Below are 25,020 nucleotides of genomic sequence, written 5' to 3'. Positions count from 1 at the left end.
GGGTTAGTTGGCGATGGGTTGTCGTCGAAGAGGTGAGGGTCGGAATTGGCTGGCAACGTAGGAGAGAAAATTCACGAGCGGCCCGGGTTGCAATTCAGAGAGTGGCACGAAATTTCGACGAGCTGTGGGCGTAAAAATTCGATGGGGGAAAATCGGTGGCCCTAGGCTTGGCGGATACGATAGAAAATGTGGCTGTGCGTCTGATTGGCCCGCGTGTGTGTGTGTGTGTGTGTGTGGCTGGTGCCTCTTGCCCAAGTACTGTAGCCGCCTACAGTGACCGCACGGGCCTTTTATTACCTTGCACCTACTTTTGCCTGCGTGGACTGGCCCAGCGGCCCAGCGGCCCAGTCTATGCAGTACCTACAGTCAAGTGGTGGCGCCCGTGGGTGGGAATTGGGACCCCTCTTGTTCCTATCCCCACCTCCCCACCTCCTTGAACGTCCAGTTCTTGGTCGACCCTTTCCGAAGGATCATGCAGACCACCCTTCAACACCCACAGCTAGCTTACACGGGATGAGCATTTCGATCCCCCAAAAGGCTCTCTCCGGCAATGAAGTCATCCGGTGCGGGATCTGATCGAACCGTGGCATGACTGTCTCTAGGCCTTCGTCGTGTCGGGACCGTCAGCAACCCGGAAGTGTTGTAGGCGTCTCAAACAGGTCGGTACGGAGAAGGTACCATTAAAGGTTCCATCCGATCCGGCACGGGTGGGAACTCGTGCCGTACGCTTCGGGCAGACTGCTCCGCCAGACCCTCGTTGTAAATCTGTCGCCAGGTTGAGGCTCATGCACAAAAGCTCGGAAATCAGCCAGATCTTTGGATAGTCTGGCTGTTGACTTTACTTTGCCGTATATGGCGCCTCCTATCGTCTTGCCCCATGGCCAAAAAGGGTCCAGCTGGACGCCCTAGGCTTGCCTGTTTGGACATCGGCCTCGCTTGCCAAGTACAGCGCTATTGCGAACCCATCAACGTTCAAGCCGTCGGATGCCAACTAGTGAGACAGGGATCATCCGGTGGTCGACTTGATGAAGGACGTCGTTTCCACCGGCGAGACATAAACTGATCCGCTGTCTCCTTCTTCCCTAGTCGTATATCGATATTTGCTATTTCCTTCTTTGTCGCCTCGTCCGTGCTGCTCGTAGCGTGTATTCGGCTGGCCGTCCTTGCGGATCCTCGCGCCATGGCCGAGCACTCCAGACATATGGATATCGACGAGACAGAGCCGCATGCCTCGGCGCACCCAAGCCAGCCCGAGGAACCGCTCGCTTACCATGGCCAGCCGGCTGCCCAGGGCTCTGGTCTATTCGCGCATCAGAATGAGATCATTAGTCAACTCGAGGTAGACTCGGGTCGTTCAGACAATGATTCCTCGCTCGGGTCCGAAATAAGCTCGTGAGTACCTCGTACGGTTCTCGGCGGGGGCATCGGCCAGGACTTACTTACAGCGGCCCCTCAATAGCATGTCAACCTCCATGAGGAGCGCCGACTACGAGTTCAGATTTGATCACGGAAGAAGATACCAGAGCTCGAATGACAAATATCATCTGCCAAATGACATCGTACGCCTGCCACGCGCTTTGTATATGATCTGAACTCTAATGGTCCTGACCCGCTTTACAGCAAGAAATGGACCGACTTGAGCTACAACACCTCATATGGCTAGAGCTCTGCGGCGGTCGTTATCACCTAGCCCCCATCGAGCGGATCAACGTCGCCCATGCCCTCGATATCGGCTGTGGAACTGGCAGTAAGACACGCATCCTGAGCGTCATCGTGGAATCATCATGTCTCACGTGAACCTCTAGACTGGGCTATCGAGTTTGCCAACCTGCACCCGCACGTGCAAGTGGTCGGCACGGACTTGTCTCCCATCCAGCCTGACTATATTCCCATGAACTGCACGTTCTACATCGACGACGCCACGCACGAGTGGTCCTTCCATCAGCGCTTCGACTACATCCACGTCCGCGCCCTGACCATGGGCATTGCGGACTGGGACAAGCTGATCGACCAGGCCTACCAGTTCCTGCAGCCGGGCGGCTTTCTGGAGCTGCAGGAGTTCCACATCCCGCTCGAGTCGCCCGACGACTCGATCAAGGAAGGCTCCGCCCTCTGGAACTGGGGCCAGAAGATCCACCGCGTGTGCGGGAAGCTGGGCATCGACTCGATGGGCTCGCTGCACCACCCGGACCGGCTCCGGCGGCGTGGCTTCGTCGACGTCCAGGAGAGGCACCTGCGCTGCCCGCTGGGCCCCTGGGCCAAGGGCCAGCGCCAGAAGAAGCTGGGCTGGATGGGCAGGAAGGACCTGTACGAGGGCATCGAGGGCATCAGCAAGAAGCTATTCGTCATGATGGGCGAGGGGACCGAGGCCGAGGTCGATGCGTTTCTGGAGAGTTGTAAAGCCGACTTGATGGATCCTGCGGTAAGGCGCCCTCGTGATCATCTAGTGGAAACTGAACTGACACAAAAATTTACAGATTCATCCTTGCATGCCGTTGTAAGTACAATGTCGTGAGGTCATAGTGGCACACACCTCTCGAGTCTCTCGAGTCTCCTATCTCACTTGATAACAACTACTGACATCCACCAGGGACGTCATCTGGGGCGAGCGACCTTTCGACAGCTGAACGTGGCATTAGGACAATTCGGTTCGGCTCATGGGATCCATGCCACTTCACCGCCGGTGATTGCAATAGGAGGGAAAGCAGGCCTCCTCGCAGGTAGTTGCAGTCATATTATCAGACATGGATATTGTACAGGCCACCGCGGGCGCTGCTCTCACGAGCTCATATTGGTATTATGTCTTATGTCTTATGGCCCAGGGTTTCCCGTCTATGATGCATTTTGAGATCTTTCCAATATTTTACAGTTCCCCTTTTATACATGGCATCACGACAAGAATGAGTGTGTGTATGCGCTTATGTCGCCGCGGGAGCGATGTTCTTGAAGTTTCCGTTGTCGTCATATCTCGCTTCTGTGAAACAGTTAGTCGTCCGTCTTGATTGCGATATAGTGTGCCAAAATCTCACTGAAGAAGGTATAGCTCAGCGTCACGGTCTCGACGCCGCGCATGTTGAGGTCGTTGAGCAGATCCGGGTCGAGGTAGAAGAAGACGGGCATGTCGACGGTCTCGCCGGCGTTGAGGCGCTGCTCCTCGAAGCAGAAGCACTGGATCTTGCTGAAGTAGGGGGCCGTCTGGCCGGGCGTCACGCTGTACGTGGCCACGCCGATGATATCCTTGTCCGACGTGTTGGTCGCCGTGTAGAAGGCCAGCGCCGTCTCCCCGGGCAGCACCCGCACCTCGCGCTGCTGCGGCGTGAACTTCCACGGCAGGATGTCCGACACGGACGCGTTGAATGTCACCCGGATCCGCTTCGCGCCCTCCACCGGCACCATCCGCGTCGACGGGTCGACCGAGTCGTCGCCCGACGGTCCGTGGCCCGGCGCCCGCACCGGCTGGCCGCCCCAGCCTGTCGTCTGGCAGATCTGTTGATTGGAAAAAAGGCACAATGGTCAGCCTTATGTCCTGGAGGTAGGTGGGATGTCTGGGATGTATGTAGGCAGAGAGGCAATGTGTCATACCATCTTATACATGGGCACACTCCCATAGCTGAAAGCGACGGTGCCGAGAATGATACTGAGGATGTAGTTGCTGCCTCGCAAGTTAGCATTTAGCCCTCGACATGCCTGCAGTATTTCCACTTCGTCCTCCTCCGGCTTCGAGTCGCCTCGTCTATTCACAAGCCTTGCCCGTTCCGTCATGCCACCTCCAAAGCCGCCTCTGCCGGGCCTCATCGACAAGGTAACGAAACACTCGGGGAGCAACGTACAGGCCAGTATGGTTCTTGTACCGGTAGTACGCATTCAGCTTCTCCATTGACGGCGCCGCCGCCGCCCGCTGCCGGGCGTGCTGCTCCGGTGTCGTGGCCCTCTTGGGCGCAGTGCTCGAGATGGGCCGGCGTGCTGCGGGCGAGGGCGCATTCTGGCGCAGGGCAGCGCGGCGGCACGACGAGCAGGCCCATTGCGGGCCCGGGGTCGCGGACGGCCGCAGCGCACGCAGAGATATCCTCGGGAGGGAGTTCATGGCGAGGTTCGCGCTGCCGTCGACTTGTCGAGCTCTGGGGGCGCGGTGCGGTGTGTAGGGCGTCGTGGTGGTACACGCCGGAGATCGAATGATGTCGACATGTTGGAGCTTCATTCAATTGGAGCTGCTGAATTTTGGGACCCCCGGCCCCCTGCGCTGCGGGCGGGCAGGGGCAGGGGCAAGGGTGCATGCTGCTGTAACGCCGCGCTAGCCTTCAGCGCTTACAGCATACCATAGTGACCCCTAAATCGATGCGTTTTCTATACTCCATCTCTTAGAACGACGAAGTTGGAGCGCATTCGAATACGAAGAATGTTTTTATTCACCCCGCCGGTATCTCTCTGTCCCGAACGATACACTATTATCCATCCATGCTTCTTGTGTTGTTCATCTTACGGTGGCTTCTAGCCCGGCCTGCATCAGGACTATTCTCTGCTCTGTCTCAGGCTAGTCTAGTTCTCGTATCGACCTTGTATGGTCGGACGTTACGTATGTGATATGATGTCTGAGTACCGGCATACGGCATACGGCAGCTCCATGGCAATCAAGTGGCCAGCAGCGGAATCCTCCGGTGTCGGGTCGTTGCGCCCTGCAGCTGCGTCTGATTAAGGTATATACATGAGCTCTCTTAGGCTGGGCGGATAACTCCCTGTCAACCATATAATGGTCAATGCCACAACATCATCCCAAAAAGTAAACAAGATGCAGTAGCTGAGTTCTGCCTGGGAATCTAACGGGTTTTGGACGGGGGTTGGAGTGTGCATGGCGGCAGGCAATGTCATGCTAAGACAGGCCCGGCCGGCTCGTTTGGCATTTTCAGCCATGTGCTTCACCTATCGGTCATGACCAGAAGTGAGACTCATATCCACGCCAAGCAGGACCTTGGACTGGTGCATGGACTGCGTGTGGCTTCTAGTGGAGAACTATCATTGTGGCTTCTGTGTCGGCTTGAGTTCATTTTGATAGACTTTACTAGAATGTCTTGAATACGGAACCGCTTGCTGGGGACAAAAAGAAAAGAGGGAAGCGGAGGAATCGCTCACCCCTATCAAAATGATTATAATATGTTACCAACGCTTCAAAATCTTAGCCAAAGGCGTTTACTTCTTTCCTCCTCAGGTTTTGTATCTCGGGCTGTGGTCGTTCTCTATACCTGCCTTTCCTTAAATAATGTATTTGAAAATGCAAGCGTCGCTCGTTATTATTGCCTTCTGGCTTACACTCGTTGCCGCCACGCCATGGACGACCGTCTATAGTGGCAATCCCACCTGCAGACCCAAGACTTACACACGACACTGCCCAAGAAAGACTCCGTAAGAAAGAAGCCGGGGGCGGAACTTGATAGGTCTGTATAACACTAACGCACATGATTTTGCAGCAACGTTCTGGTCCCGTCCTATGGCGGCCACCACCCCACTGGTTCACCACCTGGGTATAAAATAGAACCAAGCCACGGAATTGTCCAGCCTTCAGCCCCAACCATCATTGCACCCCCAGGTCCTGCTGGGGCCAAGGGCCCGTACGACTCCCATGTTCAACCTGATGGTCATCAGCCAGATTATCCCCAGGGGAATAATTACCTGCCAGATGAATACAAGTCGGACGGTCAGCAGCCAGATCATCATCACCCGGATGGTCAGCAGCCAGACGGTCAGCTACCAACGTCGGCCAGAAGCTATTGGCCAACCCTTAAGCCTACAGATTTGCATCCTACGTACCCGCAGAGTCAATCCATCTCAACATGGGATACTCAGTCTTGTCCGCCTTCCACAGGTCTTTCTTCCGCGTCGGTCGAGCCCACTACGACCACCACCTTGACGGTTTCCTCTCATTTGACATTCACTTACACTCCTACGGAGAAACCCACTTCTGATCTGCCTCCATCTCCTTACCCCAGCTCCGTAATATCTGAATCCAGCTCAACAAGCTCCCTGGCTCCGGATTCGTCAGCAGTCAGCTCAACCTTCGTGGTCTACCCAACGATCACCCCCATCCCGACCAGCGAGGCCAGTGCCTCGTCCGTAGCAGCAACGACGGTGACGTCGTTGTCCATCAATGGTACCAGTACTTCAACCACGCTCTCCACGATCACTTTCACCCCCTACCCCACAGGGACAGTACCAGTTACTTCGGAGACTACCTCGTCAACACTCCCAACTAATAACTCGACGACGCTGACCACGACAACCGTCTCCACATCTGAGTCCAGCACGTTGTCTTCTGCGCCTACTTTCACTTCGGTAACAACCTCCATCTCGACTAATGGGACGAATACTTCAACCACTCTCTCTACGATCACATTTTCCACCTCTGAGACCAGTACATCTTCTGTGGCGCCGACGACGACAGTCTCGACTTCACTCTCCACCAGTGAAACCAGCACATCCACGTCACTTTCAACGTCCACTGTGGAGAGTAGCACTTCGGTCACGGAATCTACAACGGTATCTACGTCAGTCTCGACGAGTGAGACAAGTACCTCGACCTCGTTGTCTACGTCTACTATTCAGACAGATACCAGCACTTCGAGCGTAGCACCCATCACGACCATAACATCTCTCTCAACCAGTGAGACTAGCACCTCGACCTCGCTGTCTACGTCGACCGTGTCGACAGATACCAGCACGTCGAGCGTGGCACCCATCACAACCGTCACATCGCTCTCAACTAGTGACACGAGCACCTCAACCTCGTTGTCTACATCTACCGTTTCGATAGACACTAGCACTTCGAGCGTAGCACCCATCACGACCGTAACATCTATTTCAACTGGTGAGACCAGCACCTCGACCACACTGTCTACGATCAGTTCGACAGTACTGCCGACTTCTAGTACTACTGAGGTCACTACGGAGACATCGATAACTACGTCAGCACCGACCTCGTCGACAACCAGTGAAACCAGTACTGAGATTACTCTGCCCACCAGCGTTTCCACAACGACGTCAACTTCTAGCATCGAGTCCTCGACTGAGACATCGGTATCCACTTCAGTATCTACCTCCTTATCAACCAGCGAAACGAGCACCTTCACAACGCTGTCCACGACCAGCTCAACTGAGACATCAACCTCCAGCACGGAGTCTTCTACTGAGACCTCGATATCTACTTCGGTCTCTACGTCTCTGTCGACCAGCGAGACCAGTACCTTTACCTCTCTATCTACGGTGAGCTCAACAGAGTCCCCGACCTCCACCACCGAGTCTACCACGGTAGCTACTTCAGTATCTACATCCCTGTCGACAAGCGAAAGTAGCACCTCTACCAGCCTATCTACGATCAGCTCAACCGAGACATCGACTTCTAGCATCCAGCCTACAACAGTAGTCAGTTCGACATCTACATCCTTGTCGACAAGTGACACTAGCACCTCCACCAGTCTCTCCACGGTCATCTCGACAGAGACCTTGACTTCTAGCACCGAGTCTACGAGTAGCTCGTCATCAACCTCTAGCACCGAGCCCGTGACAACAATCACTTCTGTATCTACGTCTCTGTCGACAAGTGGGACTAGCACGTCCACCAGTCTCTCCACCATCACCTCAACAGAGACGTTGACCTCTAGCAGCTCGTCTTCAACCAGCACGTCGACAACCAGCTCGTCAACGAGCACCACGTCCACAAGCTCCAGCACGTCTTCAACCGGAACGTAAGTTCTCCTCCCTGCTCCCTGCCCCTGCATCAGTGACTCCTACCCACTCCCGCGGCGCAGCCCACGGCTAACACGCCAACCTACGCCGTAGACCCGCCGCCACAAACGCGGTGCAGAACCCGGGCTTCGAAGACGGCGGCGGCTCGCTGCCGCCGTGGACGACGTTCACGGCGACAGAGCAGACGGGCGATTCGTCGAGCGTGACGCTGTTCCAGCCGGGCAGCGATTCGGCCAACGCGGCGCGGCTGTTGGTGCAGCGCACGGGTAGCTTCTCAATAAACGGCGCCGTGGGCGAGCTCATGCAGACGGTGGCGCTGGTGCCGGGGGCCATGTACCAGCTCACGTTCCAGTTCTCGTACGTGGGGACGACGCTCTGCAACACGCGGCTCTTCCTCTTGCCCAACCCGATGCCGGCGGCCTTCATCGCCAACCCCATGGTGCCGGGCTACAGCACCTTCACGCTCGACTTCGTGGCGTCCGACACCACGGAGACCATCATCGTCAGTATCACTTGCCAAGTACAGTCCACGGCCGATCTGCTCGTGGATAACTTCAGCGTCCTGCCAGTGTGAGCTTTTTGAGACGTTGCTTATGATAGGAGAAACACGAGGGAAAGACTTGGGACATCATTTAATTAGACATTCAAAATTTTGTACTTCAACTGTAATTAACATAAGGAATATGTGAGACGCGTGATAGTTGAATGAGAGATTCGAATTACAAGTTGTGCGGACGAGAAGGCTGGTTACATCGTGAACGAAGAACCGGATCAAGGGACAGTAACAAACTTTTCGAAAACATGGTTAGACAAAGTCATAATGCAGATATAATCAATTAGACAATTATAGGACCCCAAACGCCGCAGCTATGCCTATGCGTGGCTAGACCTAATGTACTTCCTTATGTAAAAGCACCGTGCCTTGCCAATCTCATGAAAACAGTGGGCGACTCTGATCCAGACGAGAATGCCACACGATCAGAACATCTATCCCCGTGCTCCTCCATCTTACATGTACATCCCTGAAAGAAATCTTGGGTATCATCACGACAGCCTCCGGTAACCCCTTGCACCCCCCCTCCAGACACCGTTGACCTTCCTCGGCGGGAGCTTAGCTTGGAATCGGCTGAAGACAAGCTCGATGACGCCAATCAAGAAGACCTGGATCAACAAGATGATGACCCGCGCCAGCCGGTCCTTGAGACCCAGCTCTGGCTGCCTCCCGCGGCTGTAGGTGGAATCCACAAACTCGAAGGGCAGCTTCGCGCCGAGGTGGGCCTGCGCCACGTGCAGTCCGCTGCTGAAGCCGTCCTCGTGGAAGCCATACTTGGTCCACGCCCCAGCGTAGCTGATACCGCGCTTGTTTTGTATCCGGTGTAGTTGGTTCTGCGCGCGGATTGCCACCGGGTTGTATAGGGGGTGGGAATACGAGTATCGTCCCTGAACCGTGTCGGCCTTGGGCTCGTGTATTGGGTTCAGAGTCACCAGCACGTCTCCGAATGGCTCTCGGGGGATATGCTGCAGGATGTTCATGTTGTATGTCAGTGACACCTTGTCGATATCGCGGCCCGTCCATGGATCTGAGAGTGTGAGGTAATTCCAGGCCGACCACGAGTTCTTTCGAACCGGCATGTGCATCAAATCCGAGTGAAGAATAGCCGTGTTCTCCGACGTCTTGAACGACGACATGATGGCCTTCTCCTCATCGGTGGCGGACGGCTCGATGATGTGATAGGCTTGGTCCCCGTGGGTTGCGAGGATGACGTGGTCATAAACGTCGGACTTGCCATTTCCTAGGTGTAGTCTTACTCGTCCGTCTTGGTCGTTCGTGATGTGCTTGACGGGGGACTTCATGAAAATATGGTTTGGCGGGAATCCCTTCATCACGGCGTCGATATAGGACTTGGCTCCTCCCTCCACGGTCAACCAATCTGGCCGCTTGGCTATTGTGCTCAGGAGGTGATGATTCCACCTGAAAATAAACATATTAGTGCGTTTCGCCTGAGAAATCCAAGTGCTACGACTTACATGAAGCGCACCAGTGTGACGGCAGGGAACTCCAGACTGCACTTGTGTGGACTTGTACTCCAAACAGCGGCCGTCATTGGGATAAGGTAGTCGTTCTTGAACGTCTCCGAGTAGCCCTCCCGCTCTAGGTACTGTCCGATGGTTTCCGTCTCATTCGCGCCGGCGAACTCGTCCCTCAACAGGTCGAGAGCAAACTGGTTGAAGCGGATGATGTCAAAGAGCAGCCTCCACATCCTCGGAGAGAATATGTTCTTGCGCTGGCAGAAGACGGCGTCCAGGCTGGTGCCCGCCCACTCAAATTTCCCATGATCCCGAGAGACGCCGAACGTCATGTCGGTCGGCACTACCTTGACATTGATCTGGCTCAAGAAGTTCAGGAAGTTCGCTGTGTGGTATTAGTCTCAGTGCACAGGTTGTCCCCCCCCTAGGGGCGGCGGCGCTTACGGTAGGTTGCCGTGTTGAGGACGATGAAGCCAGTGTCGACGAGGGCCTGATACTTGCCGCTTTTCCATGTCACGGTATTGGTGTGGCCCCCCAGGCGGTCGGCAGCTTCATAGACATAGACATCGTGGTGGGTGCGGTTCAGAGCCCATAGGGCACCGATACCAGCGCTGCCGGTGCCTACAATGGCGACTCTCTTCCTGGGGACCGAGTTAACAAATGATGTCATTGATTGCGGTAGGAACATTGTGTGGTGAGAATAATGAGGGGCAGCGGCAGGACGGGGACCCGGACGGGACAAGAAGGATTGATAGTCTGGCGAATTATTTGACAAACACGGAGACGGGATCGAAGACTGCTCATCCCAGCGCCATCATGGCCAACTTGTCTCACAGGCTGAGTCGAGGTTGAGTTGAGAGTTTGTAGCTTAGACGCTATAAGCGGCCTTGCGTAGGCCTTGCGTATGGGTTACGTGAAGGTCGCACATTGACATTTGGGGGGGGAAGTGCAGTGAATTGGTGCTAAAGCGGCTGACACAGGCACCAATGGTCCTCCGCCGTTCAACGGGAAACGGTGCATGCAAGGCAAGAGGATAAACTTACAGTTCCTGCCTCGCTGGCATCTTGGATTTGCACCCTCACGGCAGCTCTGCGTCTACCTGAAGTTGAGTTTTTGTGTATTAAACGGGGTAGACAGAGAGGGAGAGAGAGAGAGTCAGGACTGTCGCATGCCCACGATGTTGACGTCCTCGAATCGAATGCCGTTAGTACTGTAGCCCCAGGGCGCTCTATCCGAGGTCCCACATCTTTGTTGAGTCCCACCCGTGGACCTCACGCACGCCTGCCGCTGGGAACTGGCGGCTTGAAACCATTGTCCGACAGGGCCCAACAAGCGAGCTGCGCTTACAGCAGGCCCGTGACCTCGTGACAAGGCGATCCTTTGTGATGCGGGCGCCTGTGGCCTGTGTCCAGTAGCTACAGTAAGCTATAGAATCTCCGTTGTCATCGGAGCACTGCACTCTGCTTGATAGAATCCACTGAATCCAGCGGGGGGGAACGCAGCACCTAGCAAAGCACCGCCAGCTAGTTAACTAGGTAGGGGTTTCTGCTACGAGGCGTTGACAGCTTGGCTGGCTGGCTGGTTGAGCAAAGAATGTACAGCGTACTCTAGCACGCCGCAGGCACTCCAGGAGCCCATTGTCCTGCTCACCATGACCAGAAGCTACGGGTTCCATCGCGTCGAGCTTTGAATTCGAGTACGTAACTTGCAAATATCACATGCTTATCGAAACATGCAGCCGCCTGCTGACACATCGGTCAGCACCGTGGATCTTCGCTGATGGGTCGAGGTCCAGTCCAGGAACCCTCGACTGCGAGGACGGCATTACTGCTGCTCAAGACAAGCAAAGATGACGACGCATGCAGCAGTCAAGGCGGCATTGCATCTCAAGGTTGTTTGAACCTGCCAGGCGCTGGTCGTAGCTCTCGTCGGGGGTCCAAGCATGTTTCATTCGGTGCATTGGCACATTCATTTCGAGCATACATGCAGCGCAGGCACAGTACAGTATAGTACATGTCATGTCCGCTTGGTGGGAAGGCAAAAATGTCGAAACTCAACGGGACCGAATACTCATAGGCGGAGCGCACAAAGACGCTCCGTCTAATATCCAATTCTTAGAAGCTCCATGTTTCAGTCTGCCCGGCTAATACAACTCCAAGTCCGTAGAGAAAATGAGGACGCGGAGCCTATATATCTGCTTCCGGGGGTTCAACTTTCATGGAGAGGAAGGAAGGAGAAGGGCCAGCTGGCGAAATTTGCAGTGTTTCTTTATATGCTCCCCCCTCCACAAATTTGCCGCGCACGGACACGGGGCTTGTGTGCCACGGTGCATGGCTTGCCTGGCAGGCATGGCCTGGAAGTGTGTAACTTATGGTGTGGCGCAATAGATAGTGAACGAAATGTCAATCAATGACCTCGAGACCCAGCCAGCCACCAGCCCAGTTGCCAGCCCCAGTTGCCAGCCCCCGCCAGCAAAGACCAGAAACCAGAAGCTGTGGCGCCCCCTTGCCAGGAACGGCCTTAGCGCGCGGGTGACCCGAAATGCCGGTGCCTGCCAGACTGCTTGCACCAAGTACGTACTCCGTACATACCTGCGTACCCGTAGGCCAGGTTCCCGGACGTGGATCGCAAGCTGCGACCTTCCTGACATCACCTGCTGCGACGACGACCATCTCTTCTTCCGCCTAGACCCAACGCCAGCGATCTCCCCATCCGGCCCAGGCATCTTCCCGACTTTCGAGCGTCACATACATCGCCCAAGGCCCCTGAACCGACGGCAAACCCCCCATCCACCCATCCATCTTATCCATCCACCATGGCCAACCCCCTCGACACCGACGCCGGCTCCGAGCTGTTCAGCAGCTACGAGGCCGAGTTCAAGCTCGTCCAGGCCGACCTGACCCAGAAGCTGGACCAGATTCCCGAGCTCAGCGGCGAGCCCCGGAAAGCCGCCATCTCGTCGGCCGAGCGCGCGTTGGAGGAGGCAGATGAACTGGTATGCGCTCTCCTCCCCTCTCTCCCGACCTCCCATCTGCTGCAACTTCAGCAGCGGGAGGAGAGCGACCCCGTTTGAAACCCGTCCATCACGAGATGGAACTGACACCCGCCGCCCCACAGCTCGGCCAGATGCGCCTCGAAAAGTCCAACATCCCCTCGGCCGCGCGGTCCAAGATCAACCAGCGGTTCCGCAACTTCGAGACGTCCATCGACCAGTACCGGCGCAAGCTGACGGCGCAGGCGTCGGACCGCGCGGCCCTGTTCGGCAGCCGGTACACGGACAACCCCAACGGCAGCTCGGCGGGCGGCGACGTGCAGCTCGAGCAGCGGCAGCAGCTGCTGGCCGGCACCGACCGCCTCGACCGCAGCACCCAGCGCCTGCGCAACTCGCAGGCCCTGGCCAACGAGACCGAGGCCATCGGCGCCAGCACCCTGGCCGACCTGCACGGCCAGCGCGAGCGCATCCTGCACACGGGCGACATGCTGGGCGAGAGCGAGGGCTACGTCGACCGCAGCGTCAAGACGCTGAGGGGGATGGCGCGTAGGTAATGGCTTTCCCCCGAGAACCCCCCTTAGAGTTTTCTTTCCTGTTGTATTGGAGAGGTTGTTCGTAATCTGGAGAAAGAGGACTTATGGCTAACGTGCGGCGTCCGAACACAGGATGGCTACGAATCGGGTGATCACCATCGCCATCATCACGGTGCTGGTGCTGCTGATCTTTGCTGTCATCTACAGCAAGTTCAAATAGATGACGACGACCACGACGACTTTGACGAGTGACCGTAATTTTGGGGCGACGAGTGGAATAGCTACAACTCCGGAGAAGAGTATACTCATTTACTCGCTTTGTACGAGATTCAGGGGGAGCAAACTTTCGATCAAACGGCGTTCAGGAAACGGGGGGTTTTATTTATCTATTTTGTCGTTGTACAGGCGGGTCTGGTCCCCTATGCCGTTGGTATATCTCGACGAGAAGAGAGCGAGAGAGATATGAGACCTGGCCTGGCTAGAAGAGCCAGGCTTTGAGGTGCATGGGCGAATGCGACTGTCATTCATCCAGAAGATTTTCATCCCGCGTACATACTTATGGTAATTACAAATGACTCAAGCACGCAAGATCAAGCGAGGAACAGGTTCTGAGATGACAAAATAAATTTCATGACATTTATCTATCTAGACTCGATTTCTCTCCTTTTTACCCCTCCCCTGTTTTCCCCAATACGCCGTAAAATGCCATGCGCAGAAGAGAACAAAAAGTGTCTGAATAACTATCTACCCCATGGAAGCAATAGAAGCAGGAGCAGCAGCAGCAGCAACACACAGAAAATCGCCAGTCTGGGTATCAACACCTCATCTGCGCCCACCCTTCCTCTGGTTCTGGAAATCCGGCTTGCCGACCTTGCCGCCGCCAAAGACGGACTCGCCGTGTCTCTTGCCCTCGCCCAGGCCCCTGCGGCCACCGGAGAACGAACCACGGCCGCTCCGTCCCCCCCTTCCGCCTCTATCACCTCTTCCGCCGCCGCCCCTCCCGCCTCTAAAGTCGCCGCCGCGCGAGCGGGGGCTACCCCGGCCCCGGTTGAACGTGTTCTTGATGGTCGCCATGTCCTTCTCGTCGACGTCCATCTCGTCGTCCTCGTCGCCCTGGTTCCTGTGCTTGTTGGAGAACTTTAGGCGGCCGCGCTGACCGCGGCGTGCGACGTCCTTGCCCCGGAGTGCGGCAACGTAGGCGCCAACGCCGCTTTCTTGTGCGCCGTCGGCAGGTGTGTCGAGAACCATGGCGTCGTCGTCGGCTCCGTCATCGTCGCCCAGGATTAGCTTGCCGTCCATGTCGGTCTTGGCCTTGGTCTTGCCGGCCTTGCGCATCTTGGACGGCTTGGTGGACGAGATGCTAGCCAGAGCCTTCCGGTCGAGCAGATCGAGAGGCTCGTCCTCGTCTTCCATGATGTAGGTGTTGCCTCCCTTCTTGCCCTTGCGCTGTTTGCCGAGCATCTCGTCGTCCGAGTCCTCAGAGGCGTCGGACTCTTCGCTTGAGTAGAGAGCCTCGTCGTACTCGCTCTCAAAGCGACTTCGGCGCTTTCCATCTGCCTGGTCCTCGTCACCTTCCTGGCCGTCGGCCTTGGCAGCCTCCTTCTTTCTCTTGCTGCGCTCCTTGGTCTTGCGGATGTTGTTGATCAGCTTGCGGTCAGCTTCGGGGCAGTGCTTGTTGACGATTTCGAAACCAAAGCGGCGAACCATTCTCTCCAGAATATGCTTGACCTTGGCTCTGAAGTGGCCCTTGTGCTCGTGTCCCCAAACCATCAGGTTCGGTAACAAAGTGGGCAATCGAGGAAGCATCATATCCGACGGCAGGCTAATGATGCAGACCTTGACGAAACCCAAAACACTCTTCACAATCTCACGGTTGTTCGATGTGAGGAACAGATCCATTGTCTGCACCAGATCGCTCAACATCTCCTTTGGAAGGGTCTCACGGAATTCGTAAAGAATTCGCGTGATGGCAGTGATAGACGCAGAGATCATGTGGGGAGTGCTGCCTGCCAGACCGGCGCTGACCATTGTGACGTACTCTTCAATGCTTGCAGGTACGGCTGGGGCATCACTTGGCATGTGTGGGACCTTGTTGTTCTGGATCATCTGGCCCTTTGACTCCTCAAGCTTCTGTGCCATAAGTATTAGTAGATCGAAGGCGGTGGTTCTTGCTCTCTCGTTGTTCTCCTTGCAGCAGATCACGACTTCGGAGAGAACCGAAGGGATGAAGTGCAGCGAGTCCTCGGTGACGAAGGGGATCATGGCCGTGATCGCAGCGATGCGCTCCCTCCGAGCAGGCACAGAGACCTTTTCGGAGTTGGAAAGCAACAGAGTCTGTAGCTCGTTGAAACGCTCTTCCAAGGCCACCTTTCCTATTTCTGAAGCTGCTAAACGGGGGATGAGCTTGTAGGCCTTCTTCTGTAGTTGAGGGTCATCATCCTTGACGATGATAAGAGACGCAATGTTGAAGAGAGCGGCAAAACTCTGGCGAGGGAGGTAGGCGGCCATGGTAATAACCAGATCCATCAAGGTGTGACTCGTCGATGAAGAATCGTCCTTTGGCTTCTGAGTCTTGGTCTTCTCCTTTTCGCTAGCGGCTTCAGCAATTGCTGTCGCCAGCATGTTGCTGACCCGATCAAAGGTCTCCACGAGCTCCTTCTCTGGGGTGATACTTAGGTAGGCATTGATAGTCTGCAGAATTGGTCCTCTTGATTGAGCAAGGGTTTGGCTGTAGACGTTGAACAGAACAGCGAGAAGGTTGCCCGCATAAGTGCCCAGGTATTCTAGGTTCTTCTTGGCGTCATCCTTCGTCACACGGCTCTGCAGAGCCAAGTCCTCGCCATCCTCTATCGAGAGAACTGCTTGATTCGATTCCACGAGAGTCTTCAATGATTTACACACATCGAGGCGCAGGCCAACTTGCTGATACAATAGATTGGCCAACATTTCTGCGAAGGATTGATCGAAAGCAACTGTGAGATCCAGTGGCAGATCGCAGTAACCTGGGAGAATCGACCAGGTCTGCTGCACCAAAGTCTCGTAGATCTTGATTTCCATGGTTTTCGGCGCGTCACCGTTGTCCACAACTCGCTGGAACATGGCCTCACTGAGAGGCACCAGCTCGGTCCTGAAATGCTGCAGGTTGGTGTTGCTAGTGTAGTCTCTCATGATGGGCAGCATCCAGGCTCGGCCGGGCTGGCCCTTGGCCGGCTTGAGCAGATTCAAGGGGAGAACGCTGAGGACTGCTTCCGGCCCCATAGCTCGGATGGCCTTTCCAAGCACCTCATCTGCCTCCTTCTTGCCCATGAACGAGTCGTTGCCGCGCAGGTCTCCGACACTCTTTGTAACATTGAGCAGCACCGGGTGGGAACGCCATCTGAGAGCGTCGAATAGACCGCCGAGCACATTGAACGTCTCCATCCACGCAGCTTGATACCTCACGGTGAGGAGATCCTCTGCGATCTTGGAAAGCTTCTCGAGGACCTTCTCGTCGAATATCGAAGGCTCGATAATGACCTGACTGGGGATGCAGTTGGCAGCAAATGAAACCAGGCATTCCGATGCAGAAACCCGGATGTTGTGCGAGGATGACTCCAAAAACTCGGAAACCATACTGAAGAGCTCGGGGAGTTTCTGGAAGGTGTCTTCGGGCTCAATCTGAGCAGATACGTCGTAGCCTCGGGAAAGGATGGCGATCCATGGCGGAAGTAGCTGCGTGTCGTTCGCAGAAGGCCGCATTTCCCCAATGATCTCGAGGAGGCGCGGCAGCTTGGCCGAGCCCAACTCGTCAGCCATGCCCTCGAAGATCATCTCGAAGATGTCGAAGACGGCCATGGTCATGTGCTCGTTTCCGGTCTTGGCAATGCTGAGCAGGAGCTCGCACAGAGCCTCGATGTTCTTGCTCGGCCAGCCGCCGCTGGCAGAAGTGACGGTCTTGACCAGCTGCAGAGCGTGGATCAGAGCCGGGTCGTGCTCGCCCTCGGCCGACTTCTTCTGCTTCCGGGACTGCAGAGCCTTGGCCGCCAGCTCGGAAAGGCCCTTCATGGCGATTTCGGCGCATAGATCGGCGGCCGGGTGGTCGAGGGATGGGCTGGGTGGTGGGTTCTTGAGCACCTTTCGCAGGGCATCCTGAGCCCTCTTTCTCACTTTGGGGCGGTGGTCCAGGGCGAGGTTCAGCAGGCCGGCGACGGCCCTGCGGGGGCTGATCTCGTTAGTGGTGAGTTTCCATGCTGCCGAGTCCTGGGCAAGCAGGAGAGCCTCGAGACAGCCGATGGATGGCTTCAGAAGCGGGGCCTCTGCGTCGGAAAGCAGCAGAACCGGAGCGAGGAGGGTGAGGATCTGGGTGAACTTGGATCTGAGCAGCGACTGGGGGGCGAAGGGCGTCACGACATCGAGAAGGTAGACCACGGACGGGGTCAACTCCTTGTTGATCTGGCCGTCTGTGATGGACTGGTTCAGGAGGCCTAGAAGGGCGGCGAAGTAGCCCGTGGGTGTCGCTTCGGCTCCCTGCTCCTTCAGAGTCTCGTCGACCGCCTTCAAGATCACAACCGTCTGCGGGTTGAATTTCAAGGTTAGCTGCACAGCTCGTCGCAAGCCTGGCAATGCGCGTCGGGAAGGAGGTACGAACCTGTTGCTGACTTTGAAGGTTCGGCGACCGGATCTTGTCCAGTTTCTCTTCCAAAGTCGCCATTTTGAAAGCACTGGATCGTTTTCTTTCCGCCAAAGACTCGAAGCACCCGCAAGTTCGAAGGCCGGGTTTTGGAAATTTTTGGGTATCAGTCTCTTATCGCAATCAACCCCACTAATCGTCGAAGCAGCGTGGCCAAATGACAGCCAGCTGCGAGAACAAAACTAAAGATTACTGCAGGTCTGAGGTAACTACAGTTTATAGGCTCATCTGATATCTAATATAGTATACTACATGTATGCCAGAGACATTCGAAACATGAGATTGGAGGTTTTGTGACGGCTAGACTCGTCCTTCCCAAAATCTGAAGACCCATGCAGCTAGGTTTTCGCGATGTAGATGGGAACGGGCGCTGACGCAGACATTCGCGCTCAGAACCTGCCCGTCTCTTTATGATCTGGCAAAGTTCTGTACCATGATCGGTTTTCTCATTGGTACTATGCAAAGAACTGGCTGTTTCTTCTAATGGAGAGATGAGTTTTATATAGCCACGAGTGGTTCATACTCTGTCTGTATTTCGGGTTTCAGTCCAGGTCACGAACAGCGACACATATACTATAGTTTGTTCTTCTTGTTGATTTCGGCCCTCTAACCGACTAGTGAGGTCCCTCTGCTGTCTGTCTTCCCGACTAGCCTCGAGACTTCTTGTTCATCCCACCCGAGCTACAAAGACGACTGTCGGGATGCTCTACAATGAATATGCAACTTGCGCGCCTTTCCTACTGACCACATGCTCGAGGGTACTAGCGTATGCTCTGCATTACCCAGTAAAGACCAAATCAAACCGTGCACCTGTGCCAACTCTCCCCCCTCTCCCACAAGCCTTCTTACGAGAAATCCTCCTCCTCGGCCTGGATGGCATTCTTAACCCTGACCAGGATGGTCGTCTTCCACTTATCGAGCTTGCTCATCTGGTCGAACTGGAACAGGCGGTCGGTGAACTCGTCCTGGCTTCCATTCTTGACGGCATCGCTCAGGTCGACCAGCAGCTGGTGCTCGCGGTTGCTGGCAAAGGTCGGGTCCATGTCGCGGTACTTCTCGAGGGCGCGGTCCGTGGCGACCATGTCGGCCGAGGCCAGGTGGCAGATGCCGGCCTTGAGGAAGTAGTCCTTGACGCTGTAGCGCATCAGGTTGTTGTTGATCGACTGGGCAGCGACCTTCTCGTAGTTGGAGATGGCCTTGTAATAGTCGGCCTCGAGGGCGGCGATGTCGGCCACCTTGAGCCAGAGCTTGTTGGCGAGACTGTTTGGGCGCGCAAGCAGCCGCAAGTTAGCCTTCCAGCCTTGCTTTTCCATCTGAAGACATAATACTCACGCGGAAGCATTGTCGCCCTCGTACCAGCCGGCAGCCAGCTCGTAGCACTCCAGCGCCCTCTTGGTGTCGCCGACCTGGGTCTCGAGCACCTCGCCCATGCTCTCCTTGTGCTGAGCGGCGCGGCGGAAGTTGCCCTTCTTGCAGTACTGCTGGATGGAGAACTCGAGCACGCGGACGGCGTCCTCGGGCGACTCTTGCCGGTAGACCTTGAAGGCGTCGACGTATGTGTTGGCGGCGTCGTCGGGCTCTTTCAGGTTGTTGATCTGCACCGAGGCGGCCTTTTCGAACGCCTGGCCGGCTTCTCTGTCTGGTTATGGGCGTCAGCAATGGTTCGGCGGTGTGGTTGCAGGCTGTCAGGCCGTGGGTTGTGGCTCGGCAGGGCATGCGACTCGGCAGACGTACTCATCTTCTGCACCCTGAAGGCATTGGCGGCCTCGATATATGTGTCGGCCGCCGTCATGTACTTGTCCTCCTTGCCTCCGAAGAAGCTGAAACCGCCGGACGCCGAGGCGAGCGTCTTATCTGCCTGTTGCGCGACATCAGTATGCGACCTCACTCACCCAACGGTGTCTGGGTGTGATAGGTGGGGGGAAGCCGCTGGCGGGGCATCATCAGGCGGGCTGACTGACCTTCTGGAGCAGAGCGCGGGGATCTCCTGCCATGGTGCCGTCGCGTGTGCGTGTGGTGTGTAGATTTTCAGGTTGGTGGAATATGGAAGCGTGTTCGTATCGTCGCGAGTCCAGACAAAAGACAGAGGAGGAGGGTGCAATGGGTGAAGTGATGGTGGTGTTGGAATCTAAAACGTGCTCCTCGTCGCTCGTCGCCGAGCTATGACGCCGCGCCTTGCCTCAAACATTTGGAAAGCTGTCCCCCTGCACAGCCCATGCCATTCCGTTTTCAGGGACCCGCCAGGTAGCAGTACTTTTGGTTCCTATTATCTTTGGTGCCCATGCAAGTTCCTTTTACATTTGCCGTTAAACTCCTGGAATACCCATCCGCAATACTGCCCATACGTTCGGGAAAGCCTCAAATAATCTCGAGGCAACCAAGTATTGCAACAGCTAAAATTCCTCGACACGCTGTCCTTGCCACACCTTGCGCAGCCCCCAGAACCACCAGCATTAGAAACGCAAGGGAAGACACCCATTAGGTCCCGCGGCCAAGCTACTCCAGGCAAGCAACACAATCGCCCTCAGCCACGATGAAGACGACAACACCCACAGCGATATGCACCCAATGCCGCACCGCGCTCCGGCGACGCCTGCAAGCCGGCCAATGGCGACCGCAGCAGCAGCCACGACGCGCACATGAAGGCCGCCGCTCCGTATCGAGCTCGGCAGCAACACCAGATCTACCACCATCACCACCGTCCAGCACGCGGCCGAATCCGCGAGACATCCTCTCCAAGCCCACCTGGTCCGTCCGATCGCTGCTCGCCCCCAATCCCGCGAAAGGCGCGGCGTCCACCACGACCGGCAGTCCCGCAGCCGAGCCCGAAGCCGACTCGGACTCGATAACGCCGCAGACGCTGCACCACCTGTTGCGGCTGTCGGCGCTGCCGCCGGCGGCGTCGGCGGCCGAGGAGGCCGGGCTGCTGGCGACGCTGCGGGCGCAGCTGCGGTTCGTGCGGGCGGTGCAGGGCGTCGACACGCGCGGGGTGCGGCCGCTGGTGGCGGTGCGCGACGAGACGGCGGCCGGCGTCGCCGCCGAGCAGACGGTCGGGCTGGCCGCCCTGCGCGGCGCCCTGGCCCGCGAGGACGTCGTCGGCCACAACCGGCGGCCGCGGCGGAGGCGGGAGGACGGCGCCGCCGCCGGCACGGGCCCGGCGCGGACACGGGCACCGGGGCAGGGGAAGAAGCCGAGGAGGGAAGCCGTGGCCGGGGTCGAGGATTGGGATGTCCTGGCTGGGGCGACTATGACGGCCGGGCGGTACTTTGTTGTCAGGAGTGGAAATGGGAGTGGGAGTGCCAGTCCGGCTGCAAAGGGAGGATCAACTGCAGAGGCCGTGAAAGAGCCATGATGGAGTGGATGGAGGAACCTCTTGGAATTTACGGAAATCCGCCGAGCACGTTGAACCTCTGGCTCTGTCGGCTGCCAACCTGCACAGAAAAAAAAAATTGGCACGAGAGCAGCGCGGCTGACGTATAGCCATGTGTTCAGAGTGTGTCCATTGAAGCTACCAAACCCTACTCAAATTCTACGTACTGGCCACGGACAAGCTAATATGCCACAACAAACATTGACAGTTCCTTTCTGTACAAATGTGCCCAGTGCAAGCCCCCGGGCTTCTATACCGCCATTAAGGAAGTCGCAAGGACGATGGATACAACGAGGTCGTCGAATAACTCTCAACCACCGAGAAACCTGTCAGACAACCTCCATAAGGAGGTAAACCTTTCAAACCAGGTTGGGCTGAAGCATGCCAACCTAGTGCTTCTTTCGGCCCTTGCCGCCACGTCTCTTACGACCTCGGCCGCTGCTCGAGGCTTGAGCAGGAGCCTGCTCCTGAACATCGACGCTCCCGTCGGTGTGGACGTTCTCCTTGCCCTTGGGGGCCTGGCTCGAGGCAAAACCAGCAGCACTAGCACCACCATGAGGAGGACCGTTAAGTCGTTTGAAGTCCTTGCCTTTGCCCTTTCCATCACCACTTGTACCATTCATGGCCTCCGATCCCTGGCCCTTGCCATCAGTCCCCTAGACCTTCGACCCGGCCGACTGGGCGGTCCTGTTGCCCCTGGTATCACCGCCGCTGCTGGTGGTGGTAGTGGGAGCAATATGCTCAAGCGTCAGACTGGTGGTCTTGGCCGTGATTCCCTCCATCTTCTCCAGCTCCTCGATCTCCTTGTACTGGCGGGTGAGAGGCTGCTTCTGACGAAGAACGTCCCGAGCATTCTCGGCCTGGATCATGGCGTTTAGTGACGCCTCGTTGCGTACAACCTCGGACGAGACAACATCCTCCCAGCCGATCTTCTTCAGAATTGGGCCGACCAGATGCTGGTATCGCAGATGTGCGGACACAATCTTGGAGACGTCAAAATTCTCAACGCCAGCAACGCCGACGATCTTCTCGAGACCCGCCAGACCCTCAGTGTAGTTAAGCTCTCGCATGCCAAAGGCGAGGAGGCTGTCGTTCTTGCTGTAGACGTTGACCAGTCGCCCAGTGACTACGCCGCGCATGCTTGCCCAGGCTGTGACCATTGAGGGACAAGGTGCTCCCATGAGCACGGCGTTCTCGACATAGCCATGGCAGCGCTTCTCTGCAAGGTGCATGAGCGCGACGTAGATGGCACGGGCTCCAAGGCCGTAGCCGATGAGGCTGACGGGTCGCTCGCCTGCGACCTTGTTCACAATCGCATCGCCGAGGACCTGGCCTAGCTTCTCAGCACGTACGCTGCCTACGATCCAAGGGTTGTCGATGAGCTTCGAAGCGCGAGTCAGTGAGTACGGGAAGATGCGCTTGTTGAGGCTGTTGATGACTACGCAAGGTGAAATGTTAGTTGCTGTGAGTCAACATACATGGGAGTAGGGAGAGGTAAGAACGGGAATAGCTGGATACGTACCAGAAAGACCTGCTTCCTGCTTCGACAGGCTCCACGCAGCGCTTCCGATGACGGTCTCGAGTGCAACGCCTAGCTTGCTGAGATGTTCAAGTTCCCATCTGACAGTGTAGACCTCGGTCTGGTCACCAAGCGCCTGCCAGGGGTACTTATAACCATCCTCACCCAGATCGTCAGTCAACCAGCCGCTGATTCCAATGGTGACACGCATGCGTCGATCGTCGGGGTGGACGTCCTTGGGGTCCAGCATGGGACTGTCCTGCTGCGAACCGTGGACGGGCATCAGGGCAAACTCCTGGATGTCCTTTGGGTAGTTATCGGTCATCTTAATGGTTGCTCGGGAGCCATACAGACCGAACAAGGTACCAACAGCGACTGAGCTTTCCGCCGTGGGGCCGAGGAGCCCGGCCGTCGCAGTGGTTGAGAGACCGAGTCCTCCGAATACCGTACTAAGACTGGCGGAGACAAGGGGCGCGGCCAAACCACCATTGCTGGCGGCGTTGTTGGTCGAATTATGGAGAGCCGTTGTATGAACCTCGCTTAGCGCAGCCGTAGCGACAGCGGCCTCCTTCTTGGGCTGTTTCCAGCGGCGGGTGCGGCCTTCCACCTCGCGGCGAGCGGCAATCTGCGCGGGCGTGATGCCCTCGACAATCTTGGACAGTGCCTTGGCAACTCGAATCTCATCCTCGGTGAGGACATTCAGCGGGATGTTCAGAGAGCTGCAGAGATGGCACAAGAGTCGTCGAGAGTGGGCCGTGTAACTCTCCATGCCAAGCAGGATAAGCATGATAGCGTGAAGAATCATGGCACGCTTCTCCTTGGGGCCGGAATTGAGAGTGTTGGCAATAGGTGGATAGGCTCGAGCAGAGACGGCATTGAATTCATGAACCGACGTGCCGATGGCGGCTGTAAACTCAAGTCAGCAAACGCAGTCCTGAGCTCCAAGATGACAACATTCACCCATCCATCTGTTATAGACAAGGGGCGAGAGGTTCAGCGATACACTGTGCTTTGGTGACGGTGATGTGTTGATGAAAGAGGAAGTTTTGGTAGGCAAAGTGCGAAATGGGTACAGCATTACATTGTTCCGGAGGGAAACATTGTACAGGATAAGGGGCGGGTGACAGATACGATACCTAAGGTAATAGATCATGCTTGTGCAAAAGTTCGACAAGAGCAGGGAAAGGCACTTACCACTTGTCTGCGGAGGTCTTCCTCGTCCACTCTGAGTGCCACCACCACCACGTTTGGCACTACCTCCAGCAGGCTGGGGAACCTGGGACACGACATTGCCAGCGTTGCCGGCGCCCTTGATGGTAATGTCTGCAAGCTTCTTCTGGAAATTGCTGCGCCACTTGCCAAAGTTGGCCAAGACGTCACGCTTCATCTCCACCATCTGCGACTTGTAGATGTCGGCCTTGGTGGTCTTGCCCTGCATCTGCGCTGCGTCCTCGGGCGACTTGGGCATTCTCATGGGCGGGACGCCGGGACCGAGAACCGGGCCAGGCCGGGGAACGCCAGGCCCAGGGACGGGGCCGGGTCGAGTGGTGGTGGAAGCCGACGAGGGAGTGGAAGACTCGGTATGCTCAGAGCCTGCAGGTTTATTGCCAAACTGGGCGGCATACTTGGCACTTCGGGGGTTAGGGATGGTCCAGCACATGGCGCGGACCTCGAGGCCCTCGGGCCGGACACGCTCCTCGGAGTCGTCGACGTTGTCGCCGAGCGTGTCCCAGAGGTCCTTGATCTGCTTGTGCATGGCGTCCATGATGCTGTTGAGCAACTGGACCAGCTGGGTCTTCTGGTCGTGGCTCAGGACGCCGGTGAGGTCGAGGTCGGCGCGCTTGGGCGGTTGGCCGCCCCGGCTGGCGCCGCGGTCTCGGCCGTGGTGCGGAGCCATGTCCTCGGTGCTGCCCTCGGCGTTGGCTTCGAGGATGGCTTCGTTGGACTCGAGCGGCGAGTACTCCCAGATGGGGCGGGAGGCGTCCTCGGCGGATGGACGAGGTGGGTTGGTGGCGGCCGTTTGGTTCGCGTTGACGTTGACGTTGACGTTGACGTTCACCTTCTCTGTGACTGGGCCATGAACCCGCGTTGCAGCTGCGTTCTGCTGTTGGTCCATCGCGATGGCAACGGAAGTCGCGATTGAAGGCGGCAACCGCTTCAGGTTGGGTAAGAGCT

At 56.7% G+C, this 25,020-nt stretch overlaps 10 protein-coding genes across 10 annotated transcripts; 4 read left to right on the top strand and 6 right to left on the bottom strand.

The window, feature by feature from the left end:
• Positions 1–1,180: 1,180 nt before the first annotated feature.
• On the top strand, positions 1,181–2,627 carry JN550_002956 (uncharacterized protein; the record flags this gene model as incomplete). Its single annotated transcript, XM_049314306.1, has 6 exons — positions 1,181–1,392; positions 1,460–1,559; positions 1,621–1,747; positions 1,806–2,422; positions 2,478–2,497; positions 2,591–2,627. The coding sequence occupies 6 exons, from the start codon at positions 1,181–1,183 to the stop codon at positions 2,625–2,627; spliced, it is 1,113 nt and encodes a 370-aa protein (XP_049174791.1).
• Positions 2,628–2,918: 291 nt separating this feature from the next.
• Positions 2,919–4,198, bottom strand: JN550_002955 (uncharacterized protein; the record flags this gene model as incomplete). The annotated part of the gene is made up of 4 exons (XM_049314304.1): positions 2,919–2,974; positions 3,030–3,486; positions 3,583–3,652; positions 3,831–4,198. 4 exons carry the CDS (start codon positions 4,196–4,198, stop codon positions 2,919–2,921), a joined length of 951 nt encoding a protein of 316 aa, XP_049174790.1.
• Positions 4,199–5,266: 1,068 nt separating this feature from the next.
• On the top strand, positions 5,267–8,308 carry JN550_002954 (uncharacterized protein; the record flags this gene model as incomplete). Its single annotated transcript, XM_049314303.1, has 3 exons — positions 5,267–5,397; positions 5,463–7,733; positions 7,828–8,308. 3 exons carry the CDS (start codon positions 5,267–5,269, stop codon positions 8,306–8,308), a joined length of 2,883 nt encoding a protein of 960 aa, XP_049174789.1.
• Positions 8,309–8,778: 470 nt separating this feature from the next.
• Positions 8,779–10,450, bottom strand: JN550_002953 (uncharacterized protein; the record flags this gene model as incomplete). Its single annotated transcript, XM_049314302.1, has 3 exons — positions 8,779–9,706; positions 9,763–10,147; positions 10,207–10,450. The coding sequence occupies 3 exons, from the start codon at positions 10,448–10,450 to the stop codon at positions 8,779–8,781; spliced, it is 1,557 nt and encodes a 518-aa protein (XP_049174788.1).
• A 1,711-nt stretch (positions 10,451–12,161) lies between these two features.
• On the top strand, positions 12,162–13,308 carry JN550_002952 (uncharacterized protein; the record flags this gene model as incomplete). Its single annotated transcript, XM_049314301.1, has 3 exons — positions 12,162–12,334; positions 12,451–12,757; positions 12,880–13,308. 3 exons carry the CDS (start codon positions 12,162–12,164, stop codon positions 13,306–13,308), a joined length of 909 nt encoding a protein of 302 aa, XP_049174787.1.
• An 801-nt stretch (positions 13,309–14,109) lies between these two features.
• On the bottom strand, positions 14,110–17,977 carry JN550_002951 (uncharacterized protein; the record flags this gene model as incomplete). Its single annotated transcript, XM_049314300.1, has 2 exons — positions 14,110–17,838; positions 17,915–17,977. The coding sequence occupies 2 exons, from the start codon at positions 17,975–17,977 to the stop codon at positions 14,110–14,112; spliced, it is 3,792 nt and encodes a 1,263-aa protein (XP_049174786.1).
• Positions 17,978–18,801: 824 nt separating this feature from the next.
• On the bottom strand, positions 18,802–19,950 carry JN550_002950 (uncharacterized protein; the record flags this gene model as incomplete). Its single annotated transcript, XM_049314299.1, has 4 exons — positions 18,802–19,216; positions 19,289–19,595; positions 19,691–19,814; positions 19,918–19,950. 4 exons carry the CDS (start codon positions 19,948–19,950, stop codon positions 18,802–18,804), a joined length of 879 nt encoding a protein of 292 aa, XP_049174785.1.
• A 539-nt stretch (positions 19,951–20,489) lies between these two features.
• Positions 20,490–21,308, top strand: JN550_002949 (uncharacterized protein; the record flags this gene model as incomplete). Its single annotated transcript, XM_049314298.1, has 1 exon — positions 20,490–21,308. One exon carries the CDS (start codon positions 20,490–20,492, stop codon positions 21,306–21,308), a length of 819 nt encoding a protein of 272 aa, XP_049174784.1.
• Positions 21,309–21,715: 407 nt separating this feature from the next.
• JN550_002948 (uncharacterized protein) lies at positions 21,716–21,949 on the bottom strand (the record flags this gene model as incomplete). The annotated part of the gene is made up of 1 exon (XM_049314297.1): positions 21,716–21,949. The coding sequence occupies one exon, from the start codon at positions 21,947–21,949 to the stop codon at positions 21,716–21,718; it is 234 nt and encodes a 77-aa protein (XP_049174783.1).
• A 33-nt stretch (positions 21,950–21,982) lies between these two features.
• Positions 21,983–24,961, bottom strand: JN550_002947 (uncharacterized protein; the record flags this gene model as incomplete). Its single annotated transcript, XM_049314296.1, has 3 exons — positions 21,983–22,764; positions 22,849–23,751; positions 24,040–24,961. 3 exons carry the CDS (start codon positions 24,959–24,961, stop codon positions 21,983–21,985), a joined length of 2,607 nt encoding a protein of 868 aa, XP_049174782.1.
• Between the last annotated feature and the right edge of the window lie 59 nt (positions 24,962–25,020).

This window comes from Neoarthrinium moseri (genome assembly GCF_022829205.1).
Source record: "Neoarthrinium moseri strain CBS 164.80 chromosome Unknown scaffold7_Wmoseri_CBS_16480, whole genome shotgun sequence".
NCBI classification, from domain to species: domain Eukaryota; kingdom Fungi; phylum Ascomycota; class Sordariomycetes; order Amphisphaeriales; family Apiosporaceae; genus Neoarthrinium; species Neoarthrinium moseri.
The sequence above is the reverse complement of the archived record's forward strand: the minus strand, read 5'-3'. Positions and strand labels throughout refer to the sequence as shown.